General features: G+C 35.5%; 1 protein-coding gene and 1 long non-coding RNA gene across 2 annotated transcripts; one reads left to right on the top strand and one right to left on the bottom strand.

The window, feature by feature from the left end:
* Positions 1–3,926: 3,926 nt before the first annotated feature.
* Positions 3,927–6,802, top strand: LOC121728213. Its single transcript, XM_042116351.1, has 8 exons — positions 3,927–4,153; positions 4,227–4,292; positions 4,381–4,443; positions 4,561–4,628; positions 4,736–4,941; positions 5,068–5,265; positions 5,626–5,727; positions 6,758–6,802. Coding segments are annotated over exons 1-8 (750 nt in total). The 5' UTR covers positions 3,927–4,151.
* A 5,382-nt stretch (positions 6,803–12,184) lies between these two features.
* LOC121728431 lies at positions 12,185–12,828 on the bottom strand. Its single transcript, XR_006035801.1, has 2 exons — positions 12,656–12,828; positions 12,185–12,579 (listed from the first exon to the last, which is right to left on the bottom strand). It is a non-coding gene; the product is annotated as an uncharacterized LOC121728431 (long non-coding RNA).
* Between the last annotated feature and the right edge of the window lie 1,258 nt (positions 12,829–14,086).

Genomic DNA, 14,086 nt, shown 5'->3' with positions numbered 1-14,086 from the left:
AAATAGTTATTAAGAGACAAAACGAATTGAGTTTGATAATCGGAAACATCAATTTGGATGACTGAGAGATGGAAGTTGATTATTTATTTTTTTATTTATTCAGGAACAAACAGTTTTTTAATACAAAAATTAGGTTTATGCTTAAAATTAATGTACTAGTCTATTAGATTATTTAATAATCTAATAGACTAGTACATTAATTTTAAGCATAAACCTATAGTTCCATAAAAGAAAATGAGTAGGTACATATTGTGTTTTAAAAGACTAAGTTACAACTTACAACACATCACAATATTAATCCAAAACTAGGCTTTCAATTTTTTCTTTTACATCATGTTTCATTTTGCTTAAAGAGCAATTAAACAGATCTAGATCATCAAAATAGGTATTATACATATTGCAAGAACGTCTTAAGAATGAGTTACTACTATTACAAGTCCTAGATTGTGGAACGCTAAACAGGTTTCTTTTTCTTACAATTCTTTCTTGTCTCCGGGGCACACGAAACTCAATATTTTTAAGTAGCTCAGGTGTGTCTACAATATTATTAATTATTTTATACAAATATACAACGTCACCAACTATGCGACGCTTGGCCAAATGAGGTATTTTATATTTAGAAATTGACTGTTCGTAATTACTATAAACATTACCCATTGTAAATTCTAGACACTTTACAATTTTTTTCTGCAGTGTTTCTATTCTTTCACAGTGAAATTTATATTGTGGAGACCACACCGTACTAGCAAACTCTAAGTGACTGCGAACATAGCAGCTATAATACAATATTTTATAAGTAAAAAAAATTTTAAATGGCTTAGATACAGGTAGAATAAATCCCATTTGTTTATAGGCTTTAGTAAGAATTTTATTGATATGTGAAACAAACGTAAGTTTTGAGTCCATCAAGACACCAAGATCCCGAATCTCTGAAGTTCTCTTTAAAATTTTTCCATTAAGTTTATGATTAAATAAAATTGGCTTGCGTTTTAGACTAAAAGTAATTATATTACATTTGTCAGAATTAAGAAAGAGGTTATTTTTAGAACATTAATTTTCGAAAGTAGTTAAATCATTTTGGAGAAGTTCGCAATCATGTACATTTTTTATAATTCTAAAAATTTTAGTATCATCGGCATATAGGAGGGAATTGCTATTTTTTAAAGCGCTGCTTAAGTCGTTAGTGTATAGTATAAACAGTAAGGGTGCCAAGTGTGATCCTTGCGGGATACCGGATGTTATTTGTTTATGATGTAAACCCCTGTAATACTACGACTTGACATCTATTTTGTACATAAGAACATAACCAACGAAACAGATCACCATGGACACCAAGATTCCAGAGTTTTAATAATAGGGTATAGTGGGAAATTTTGTCGAAAGCCTTCGCAAAGTCGGTGTACACTGCGTCGACTTGACAATTTTTGTCAAATGCATTGCGAATGATTTCTGTAAAAGACAAAAGGTTACTCTCAACGCTACGTCCTTTATAGAAACCATGTTGTTGCGGTGTTATAAATGGACGGGCAACGGCAAATAACTGTTCAGCAACAATATCTTCTAAAATTTTTACAAATACACAATCTTTGAGATTGGTCTGGTCTGTCTGGTTTGTTTGTATAATTGTAATGAATAGGCTCAAAAACTACTGGACCGATTTTTAAAATTCTTTCACCATTCGCTAGCTACATTATCCACGAGTAACATAGGCTAAATTTTATTTAGGTATACAGCTGGCCTGAGCCCACGCGATAGATTTATCCTTTAATTTTTCGTAGCTTGACTTGAGCTCACAGATTACTAGCTTGAACTTGTCAATAAAATTTTCGTAAAAGTTTCGGCTACTCGTCACTAGTGGCAGTGTCATCGCTCTGCACGGTGCCCAATGCAAAAACGTCATTTTTGACAGTTCTCCTTTACCAGCAGCGTACATTGACTGACATTGACACATTCAATTAAAGCCTTGTCGAACTGTAGGTATGTTGGAATCCATTTTTTTTTTCGTTCGGAAGTTTCACCCACCTGGCCCGGCAGCACATACTACAAGTCTATTACGCGCGTAGTTTGTCACTATCCTAATTCTATTCATCTTGGCAACACTTGAATACGTTGGAGAATATAAGTTTGGCTGTTTAATTAACTATTCCTTTGAACGCTTTCCTAGGAAAAAAAAAGTTAAACGTTATTGAAAGTGTCAATCAGTAACGTTTTGATATTTCGACTAATTCGTTGCGACGGTGTGATTTTAAGTATTTTTTGTGTTGAAATATTATATCATAGTATATCGTACCTAAAAAGTGTATAATTATTTTGAATAATTTACATCACAGTCGTTACGTTCCGACTTCCGCTCCGCGAAACAGTGACAGACTCGGTTTGACAAGTCATTTTGGCGGGCTAAATAGTATGGAACGGTGGCAGCGGCTTTTCGGCAGAGAACGGCAATCTGTGCACTCGTAATAACAATATATTTATAATGCATTACCTATAACTTTATTTTTGTAGTTTAATACAATTTTTTATAAATAATTTGTAATTTTAGAATGATGAGCGCTATGATTGACGAAATTCCTGAAGGCCGGCCACTGGAAAAAGCCCAAACAATTAAAAAAAAAAGGTTCCTTCGGACCGTTTCTAAGCCGAGCAAAGAGTAAGTATTTTTAATAATGAGGCATTTTCTTATTTTTTTAATTTGATTGTCAAACAGTTTCCATTTTAGTAACTAGATGGCGTATGGGTAGACAACTATCGGTAATACCAGGCAACACCATCAATAATTGCTACAAAAGTGGGCAAAAGAATGTAAAACTTGATACATTTCAATTTGAAAAAGACACGATGATATTCCAATGAATAAGATAATAAAGTTATTATAACGATGTTTTAGTTAAAACTCACGGAAGAAATAGCCCTATTTATTGATATTCACACCAAATGTCTTAGGAATTATAAATGTTGGTTATGGCAACATCTTACCTGCACTTTTGCACGATAACGGATATTTAATGGCTAATATTTTACCAATAATGAACATCGAAAACCCAAATAACACAATTTGAGAGAAAAAAAAACACACCAACAATAAAAAGTAGAAGTTTCAAAGTAACATGGCCGCCAAAACCATAGATAAAGTATTATAGTACCTCAATGGCCCTCAATGGCCACAACTCTTTCAGTTGTCAGTTTTCAGTGTGACAAGTTTTTATTATGTCAGCGTGTTCCTAAACTATTACCAGTATACTGGCCTAATCGCTAGGCCAATGATCGCTTAGGTTTAAGATATTTTGATTTATGTCACACTTGACAGTACACTGATATTTTTTGGAAACACAACCCATATGTAGTCAGTGATGCCAACCTGTAGATAATTTCAGATCGGTGAGGAACCAATAGAAAATCTAGAAGTGTTTATCCTTACGCCATCTAGTTATGATTGTTAAAAATAAAATTAAAAAATATAAATAAAAATCCCTCATTGTAAATTATGGATCACATAATTTATTTATTTGATGCAAAGATCGACCTAATTTAAAAGTTTTTTTTAAACTTTGATGTTATTTTCAGTGGAATGTCGTTATGGTCGTCACTGCCGATGCTCTTGCCGAACCCACCACAACCGCAAGAAGAACCCGCTGTGCCACCATCCGAATTGTAATTACTCACTTTTGTTTTTGTTTTACATTTTCATCACAACTCGAATTTTTGTTTCTCGATTTTCAACCGAGTAGACTTCTATTCCAAAAAGAGGAGGTACTTACTCAATTCGACTGTATGTTTTTTTTGTTAGGTTTTTCATGCCTCGGAGGTGGTCTCATACAAATATTATCAAACATACAACTATATTTATTGCATTTACAGGCTTTCCGCATCGCCGCCGCAATGTGAGGAACTCGATGCCTCTATGGAAGAATTGGCGCCGTCACCCGCCATATAATTACTTACTCTTATTCATAACCTTGTTATTAAATATTATCTCAATTTGTTTTGGAGTTGTTTTGGAGACGTTAGAAGTCGGTTTTTGTGTTTTCTAACGTGATTAATTCATTAACTGTTTTTAAACTATATTTATTGCATTCTACAGGCTCTCCGCATCGCCGCTGCAGCGTGAGGAACTCGATGCCTTTAAGGAAGAATCGGTGCCGTCACCTGCCATGTAATTACGCTAATTTTTTTATGTTTCACAACTCTTATTGTTATAATTTATTATCTTTAGTATACATTTTCAGGTACTTAGAATGCGGCGGCAGTGGTTCGCCCACACCTCGTGGCAACGAAGCGTCCCGTAAGCGAATGTTAGTATTTTTATGTATTAATTTCGTATGTACCAAGTTAAAAAGAGTTCAATCTGGACAAAAACTTAATTTTATATTTTTTTGACAGAGCCCAGTCGCAATCGTCGCAATCGCAGGCAGGAGGTGATGCCCCTTTGGCGAAACGGTCCTTGTAAGTAATATTATGTTACTGGGTTTGTAAAAGCAGAATTAAAATATGTACTTATTTAGTCGCTATTTGTCCAAAGCTTCATAAAAATGCTTATTAAATTTATTGGTTTTGTTTTAGAATACCATCTTCATCCACCTCATCGCGTCCTCTTCGTGAAGATGGGATAAGTTATCAGGTGAACTATGGTAAGATTATTTTTATACGATATTTTTACGTGAAAGCATGACAGGCACACACACCCCCCACACACTTCACATTTATAATTTTATAAGTTTGAATGTTTATTAAACAGGCAGCGAAGAGGAGACCGATGATGACGTTGATGAAGACGAAATCGGGCCCCTCAACAACCGCGAAATCAGTCGGGTAGCCCGAGCTTACATGGGGCTGGACGACGATGAAGTGAGCGAAATTGACACGACTGTATGTCTTTCATGGCCTCCTCCTCCTCTTTCGTCTCCTTCTCCACTTCCCTCAACTTCCAATCCTTCTCTTCCAGTTCCTCGCCCAATTACCCCTTCCCTTCCCTCAACTTCCAATCCTTCTCTTCCAGTTCCTCGCCCAGTTACCCCTTACCTTCCCCATTCTGTGTCTCCTGCCCCCATCACTCCTACGTCTTCGCAGGACCTAGAAAAATTTAATTTTAACTGGAGCGCGTTTCCGCAACTTCAGGTTGCACCAGACCTGAGGAGGGAGCCATTCTCCGACATCAATTGTGGACCCACTGTTCCAATTGCGAGCCCGTATGATGCATTTACTGCCATATGGGATCGCAGCATTATGGAATACATCGCTGACGAGACCAATGCCTATGCTCAGCAGGTAGCATCGATTATGCTAAGCGACGGAACTATCCGTCCCTCTAGCCGAATTACTAAATGGCATGACACCGACGCTGATGAACTTTACATATATTTTGCCATCATTATGGCAACGGGTGTTGTTATAAAAAATCGCCTGGAAGAGTACTGGAACAGTACACGGGACATATTTAGTACGCCGGGTTTTTCAGCGGCGATGAGCATTAATCGTTTCCTCCTGCTGAGCAAATGCCTGCATTTTCAAAATAATACAGCGTGCGATCCAGAAAGAATGACTCGTGCTCAAGCGAAGTTGTTTAAGGTGCAGCCTATTTTAGACCACCTTAATAATAAATTTTCTCAATTATATAGGTTGTCCCAGAATGTTGCGTTAGACGAAAGTCTTACGATGTGGAAAGGCTGGTTAGACATTAATCAGTTTATCCGCAATAAGGCGGCTGCAGTCGGCATTAAAACATACGAGGTATGTGAATCCCAGACAGGGTATTTGTGGCGCTTTGAAGTCCATGCAGGGCATGACACAAACGCGGAACCACATGTAGACGGACCACTGTCTGGGATTGTACCGGCTCTTGTGCTGAGACTACTCCATGGTCTTGAGCATAAGGGTCACACAATTTTTATGGACAACTTTTACAATTCTCCCGCACTAGCGCGAGAGTTGAAATTACTTGGATTTGACTGCGTAGGAACATTGCGTACAGATCGTCAGTTCGTTCCCGTTGAACTGACGAATCTGAAAAAAACTGACATGGCAGTAGGGCAGGTGTGTGGCTGCACTTCTGGTGATGTTGACCTCATGGTATGGCGACACAACAATCGCGTGGCTTTTCTATCGACATACCATGGGTTAGAAACTGTGATGTGTGGTGACACGCGTAAGCCAACGGTCGTACCAGACTATAATGTCTGCATGGGGGGGGTAGACCGAAAAGACCAGATGCTTGCCATGTACCCCATTGAAAGAAGGCGTAATAGAATCTGGTATAAAAAGTTTTTCAGACGACTCTTAAATTCTAGTATCCTAAATGCCTTCATACTATACAGGCACGATCACGCACAAACACACACACACCGTACTTTTCGCAGGACGTTAATTACGGACCTCCAGGCACGGCACGGGAAACGTGCGCTTCCTGCGCTAGTTACACCGAGTGGTGCAGTCGGTCATTTTCCAGGCCAGTACGGCTTCAACCCGGAAAAAATCAAGCACGAACACATCCGGCGTACTTGTACCGTGTGCAAGAAGCGAACTAACTCGTACTGCATAGCTTGTAATGTGCCACTGTGCGTCTTTACATGTTTTCAGCCGTACCATAGTCAACAGCGATACTACACATAGACACATTTATATTCATACAATGGCTTTAGGTCTTAGAATTTAAGATTTGTCTGAAAAACTGAAAAAGTATGTGTATGTAGGCCGCTATTTCAAAGGGAAGATATGAAAAAAAAAAGTTTTATTTCTGAATAGATACAAAAAATGCTTTCAGAATGTTGATACTACTGGTGTCGTCTACCACCGGCTCGGGAACTAACCCAGCGAGAAGACCGATGCGACGTAAGAAACTCGCACGGGGCTCACTTTTTTACCAAAAAAAGTGGTAAAATAAATATGATTTTCAGTTTTTTTTCTTTTATTTATGTATATAGTAAGTACTGTCCATAAAAATTGTAACGGGAATCAAGACAAAAATAGCTGCATTTGTATAATAAGTATGGATGTATGTATGTCATAAATTAATGCCCTGTTTTTATTTAGTTTTTTTTTTACGTTAAGTATGTCAGTTAAAAGTTATAGTTTTTTTTACGTTACGTAGTTGTCTGGCAAAATATATAATTGGTAAAACTTGAGGTGAGTCATTAATTCAGCTCTCAAACTGTTTTATATTGAAAACAAATCGTATGTAAATTTCGGAATAACGGGATGGGGTTTTACTTTTCTTGGTTCTGTGGGTAGGGTGGGGTACCTAACTTTTTACTTTTGTTTATATTCATTATGTACTTAAAATACTGTAAAAAAGACTAAAAAATGTGTAAGTACTGAAAAAATTGAAAGCAAAATTTTTCTCATTCTTATTTTTTTCTGTAAACAATTTTATTACGATGCGGTTATCATAATTCGTACATATGCGCTTATTCCACTTATCCTAGTTAGGAAGTCCTAGCTAGGATCCTACATAGGATAGGCACTATATGTCGTAAGTTCGTAACAATATACACCCTGGAGACAGACAGACGGATATATAGAAAAGCGAAGACTTCCCGGGCCAAGGGTCTCTTTTAGGAACAGATTCCTGAAAATAACAAAGAAAATATGAATATGATCTGCATAACTATACTGAATATTATAATCTAATTAAAAACTTGTCAAGCGGGTCAAAAACGTTACCTTGCTGCAAGTAGAGTTTTCGTTTTTGAACTTCTGGAGGGTGTTATGTAGATTCCAGGTGATGCTGCAGCGTCAGATACAAGTGATTGTCATGTGGTAGACCCAGGGTTAAGGGCTATAAGCTACTGCAATAAACCCAAACACAAAAAAAAAATTGAACCCTTCTCATTGAGGTCATAAAATAAGCTCCATATTTTCCAGCAGAGAGGGAGCTGACGATGATGAAATTATTGTAACTAAGAACTTTTGAATCTACTTTACCGAATTTTAAATCGACTTCGGTATTAATACTTTGGGGTACGTATATATTATAATTTTCTGTGTGAAAGCAGCAGTGCTAAAAGAGTTAGTTTTGAGTTCCATGTCTCTAGGGAAAATACGCCAATATCATAAATAATATAGTATTTCTCTATAACTATTTTATAGCATATTCATAATGTTGGCGTATTTTCCATGCACAAGTATATATTTATGCAATGAACTATACAGGGTGTAACAAAACTAAGTGATAATGATTTAGGGTGTGTACATGTTCCTTGTAGAGAGTTCACTGTGAAAGTAGCAGCGCTGAAAGACCAAAATTTTTTTCACTTTTGTATGGGCGAGCGCCCTAGCGACACGAGTTTCTCCATACAAAAGTAAAAAAATTTGGTCTTTTAGCGCTGCTACTTTCACAGTGAACTCTATACAAGGAGCACATACACACCCTAAAGTATTATTACTTAGTTTTGTTACACTTTGTATAAGTATGGGTAATACTGTATTTTGTTATACATTGTCTAATGTATAACTCTATCTAATGTATTATTTAGAGGAAATACATTTTTTATGTTTGTGTACAGTACAGAACAAACATCATATTTAAATACCTAATACATCATTTTATTATAATACAAAATTCATTACAGATTTCGTTTATCAAGTGGTGAACATGGCCTCTCTGCTAATCCTTACTCTGTTTGTCGAGTTTACCACGTGATCACATTATTTCTGAAAATATTAAAATCGACGATGGCTTGCTATGTAAATATGTACCTTTCGAGCGCCATCTATTGAGCAAGTTTGTCGCAAATTCTAAAATGTCAGTTGCCTATAATCCCGCCTTAATACAGATTTAGCAGTTGCCACTACAGATAAAAGGTTGAAACCATCTGGCAACACTGATTTAGTCAGGCAGAAGCCACATTTTTTTCCGATTTAGGATCCTAGCTAGGATCCTAGCTTTCTAAAACTGGATTGCACCAACTAACTTTAACTTTAACTGTAACTTTAACTTTGACTACAGTGCAAAATGTCAAATCTTTGGGTAAAGTTAAAAATGGACGCCATCAAGACGCCATATTTAACTATAACCATAGAGCTCGACAAGGTTTTAAATGCATGTGGCGAAAAAAGGAACTAACGCTGTCATCATACAAAAACCGCCATTTTTGACAGTTCTCCTTTGCCAGCAGCGCTCCCGCCCACGCGCATTTATAACCTTGTTGGATCAGCTGTCATCTGTCAATTTCTCCGAGCAAAGTTATGGGTAAAGTTCTTTTAAGTTTTATTGATATTCTGCGTACATATATTCGTTCTAACAATATAAAATTGTGATGTTTTAGTAACCTCTATATGTTTGTGTTTGTTTTAGATATATTCAACAGAATTTAAATTATTATTAGATACTGTACCTTGTTTCTTCACCGGACCTGCAATATAGAGCAAAGTCTAGCCAAAATCACTCTGACATTGGCAACTCACTGAGGCCGCCATAAAAAAAGAAGAAGAAGAAGGGTAAAGTTAAAGTTAAATTTACCCTAACTATAACCATAAATTTAACTTTAACTTTACCCACGCCTCTGGTGCAACCCAGTCTAAGTTATTCCACTTGACTAAATTTTATAGGATCCTAGCTAGGATAAGTGGAATAAGCGCTTTATGAATTCGTTTATAAAAAAAAAATACAATTAAAATGATGTAGTTAAGTACATAATAAAATAGTTAGAAAAAAAATTAAGAAGCCTTCTCCATAGTAGGTTACCCATATTGGGCCCAAATTGTATAAAAAAGGGCTGCTTTTGTAAGCAAAGTAGGTACTTACTTAAAATATTTCTACTAAAGAAACAGACTGTGTATTGTAGATAAGTATATGAATTGCTAGTTTTATGTACTTAGATCATGAAATAATATGTGTAGTTCTTTTGATTGCAATTAGAACTGTCCAAAATAATGTAAGTTCTTTGAAGTATTTACTAATTTTGATGTCAAATAAAGCACCATATTTGTTCAACTACTTATTAGTTATTACTTACTTACAAAGTATTGAATATACCATGCATTGTGCTGTTTATTATTCGAATAAGTTCACATCCTCAAGGTACTGTTTACATTACTTATATCATATTACCTAACGTTATTGAGTCATTCACAATAGTAAGAAACATAAGACCCTTTTTTGTTGACATTAACTGTGAGGAGTTTTTATACCCACTTTGAAAACAAGTGTTGTGAGAAAAAAATGTTCCTTTTTTCAATTTTCAAAGCTCCTATTGCCACCACATGTTCTCAGATGATTTACTTACAGATTTATAGACATACTTCACTTACCTCATTACCTCAGGATATTGCCCAAACTATCATCGATTAGAAGAAAATACACCAATGGTGCAAAGATTATGGCCTCAACTTAAATACTTCGAAAACACAAAGTAAGTATTATCATTGGAAGCAGGCAATTGATAAGCAAAGTGGACCTCACTCGGTTGCCGAGCATAAACATTGACGGATCAACTAAAGTGGCTCCCTGTCAGAATGTGTCGGAATGCTCACATACTTCATCTTTTATATAACATTCTCTTCAATCCCAGATCTCCTCACTATTTGAAAGATAAATTCACTTTTCTTGGTCATAATAACACTATTCTTCGGTCGTCCAAAAAACTTACTCTTGCTTTTCCCTCTTACAATACTGCTCACTATGACTCTTCCTTCACTATTTCTGCTATACGCCTATGGAATGCTCTACCTGAAACTATCCAAAAGTCACAAACAATATTTAGTATTTTTAAGAAACGAGTTAAGGAATATTATCTAAATCTGTCATAATAGTTAACTATAATATAAAATATGTACTTACCTACCTTCTTTCAAAATATATTATATTTGTGTAAATTTAATGTAGGTACTTTATATATATACTAGCTGTTGCCCGCGACTTCGTCCGCGTGGACGTCAGTTTATAGCGCGCGATGTCAACAAAATTGGTCTCAAAAGCTTTTATAAAAAAACCCTGGTACCCCTTAAATCAAAACAGCTGTGCAGTGTCCACATAATATTTCATTTTTTAAAATAAAACTATATTTTATGCCAAATTTTAAAGCTTATTTAGCCCCCCAATAAAATAAAAGAAATAACAATCGAAAAAAATGGAAATTCAAACGTATGATGATACCACCTCTTATAGAAAGATGTTGGGCAAGCATTAGCGCGATGTAAGAGACGCACGGCGCCATCTAGTATGAATTTTTGGAACTAACTTAATTTGAACAAATTTTCGTATTTTCACCCCCTTACAACCCTTTTTTCCAGTAAAAAAAGTAGCCTATGTCCTTTCTCAGGCTTTAGACTATCTGTGTACAAAATTTCATTACAATCGGTTCAGTAGTTTTGGCGTGAAAGCGAGACAGACAGACAGACAGACAGAGATTTATAATATTAGTATAGATATTATATATATATATATATATATATATATATATATATATATATATATATATATATATATATATAATTGAAATCTCGGAATCGGCTCCAACGATTTTCATGAAATTTAGCATACAGGGGGTTTCGGGGGCGATAAATCGATCTAGCTAGGAATCATTTTTAGAAAATGTCATTTTATTCGTGTTTTATCGAATACCGAGCTAAGCTCGGTCAAATAGCTAGTGTTATTTATATGTAGTACTTATGTTATATTATGTAGTATATACTTATTTATTATTTAGTCATAATATTATTAACTAATTATACTTACACTTAAGTACTCTTATTTTTGTATTTTAAAATAAAGGTTGTCTGGCAGAAACTGCTGCTAGCAGTAACACCACCTATTTGTACATATTTTTCCTTTATTGTATTTTTTAAGTTTAAGTTTAGTTTTAAGTTGTACTAATAAAGTATTTTCTATTAAAATAAATAAAATAAAAAATGTTTTATTTCTGAGTAAATTTGAATCAAATTTTTTCAGAATGTCTACATGATGCCTACCACCGGTTCGGGAACTACCCCGGCGAGAAGAACCGGCGTAAGAAACTCGCACGGGTTCCACTTTTTACCAAAAAAGTGAGAGAAAAATTATTCTTTTAAAATGAAGTTTACAATTTTGTAACTTAATATTATATACAATGACAACATACATAATTGTAAGTCATATTATAATAATGTACTTTACTTTTAGTTTTTTTTTTTTTTTTTTTTGTGAGGGTAGGCGTAGCGTCAACATCTAATTAAGACTCGGAATTTAAATTTATGAATAAAAATACTTACAGTGCTTAAAACAGTTAATGTATTACATTAGGTAATAGCTTAAACCCTCCTGTGCTCACCTCACTATAAATTTTGCACCAGTTCAATTTTTTTTCATCACTCTCATTTAACAAGTACTAACTACAATGGATTTGTCAACACAACTGGCTGCCAACATGGAAGACCTGGCTAAACTGTTCCAAACGCGCATGGATTCTTATGAGCAGCGACTCCACCAAGCAGCTTCTACACCATCCCATCCAGATTTGTCCAGTTTGAGCAGTGAGTTCCATGATTTTAAAAACTTTGTTTGGCAAACACTCTCCAAATTCAAAACACAAATCGATCTTCTCACTCTGGGACTTGACCGGCACGAGACTTTCCTCCGTAGAAAGATATTATTGTTCCATGGGATTACTGAAAATAAGAATGAAAATTTATTCAATGTTATTACTGACATAATAAAGGAGCAATTGAAGATATCTGAATTCACCTCTGATGATATCCAGTCTTGTCACCGCCTCGGTTCTCCTAAGGTGAAAGCCCGTACAGTCTTGGTGCGATTCAAAGATTTTGTCCAACGCCGTGCAGTCTGGGATACTAAGACCGAGCTCAAGAGCAGCGGAATAGTTATCTCGGAGTTCTTAACAAAATCTAGGCATCTTGTGTTTATGGCTGCACAACAGCATTTTGGAGTACGCAGCTGCTGGTCCACCGAGGGAAAGATAGCAGTAATTTTGCCTGACAAGTCTCGGCGGAAGATTGAGTGCATGGAAGAGCTCAAGTCACTTATGGCCACTTTCCCCGGCGCTGCTAAAGATACAAAGACAGCCTCTGCCATGCCATTAAGTAAAACTGGTGACCCAAGGCAGAGTAATTTGGAGACCAAACTTCCCAGTGTAGCTGCATCCTCGCGCCGTACCAGAAGAACCTAGGTCCGTGCACAGACGCATTGCAGTTGACAATTCGGTAGCATGCATATTAAGTAGTTCTCTTTTGTTTGTTCCTTTGTGACGTAATTTGTAGTTATATTCTTTCTTGCCATTTTAAGGTAGTATAAGCTTTTTTCTGTGTTCTTTCATGTAGTTTAAAATAAGATAAGCATGACCCGCTTTTGTTTTTTCTCAAAATGACATTTACTGACATCTGTCAGCTGTCAGCTTATAGACAAGTTTTTTTTTTTGTTTTCTCGTATAAGAAAGGCATAGGAAAGCCGAGCAATGCTTTTTTTTTTATATTTACGCAAAATGTTGTTGTAGTTATTGATGTCTGCATAGCTTCATATACTTTGCGAGCTAAGTGCTTTTTTACTATATTTTGTTTTCGTAATGCTTTTTACATATTTTATTATTGATTTATCGGCGAATTTTGTAAAGCCGACTCCGTGCTTATGTGGTCTGCACTAGCTTTGTAATTTATTTATACATATTTTTTTTTGCTTGTTATTTCGCTGTACTTATAATTATTTTATTATTATTATTATTTTTTTTTTTTTGCTTTTGGTGTTATATTATATGTGTGCTAATTTCTTCTATCATTACTATGGTGAGCAAGGATGGGTTTTATATTTTATATAGAAATAACTTATTTAGTAGTCAAATCTTGCTTATTATATTAATTAAATAAGTACTTATATTAATTTATAATTTTGAGTATTATATAATATAATATTTTATTTAATAGTTTATGTTATTCATGATGACTTCGTTTCATGCTCTTCGTCCGACAGCTTTCTCAGTATTGATAGTGGTGATGGGGGATCGGTCACGTTTTCTGCTCATGAACAAATAATTAGTTCCTTTTCCCGTTTTCCGAAAAACTTTGACGTCGTCCACATAAATGATCAGAGCATACCGCGCCACTACCCTGATATGATTGAAATGTTTGGCGATTCCCCGGTAGATGCTATTCTGGTCTCAGAGTC

This window comes from Aricia agestis, chromosome 6 (genome assembly GCF_905147365.1).
Source record: "Aricia agestis chromosome 6, ilAriAges1.1, whole genome shotgun sequence".
In the NCBI taxonomy this organism is placed as follows: Eukaryota; Metazoa; Arthropoda; class Insecta; order Lepidoptera; family Lycaenidae; genus Aricia; species Aricia agestis.
This window is presented reverse-complemented; position numbering and strand designations above follow the sequence as displayed.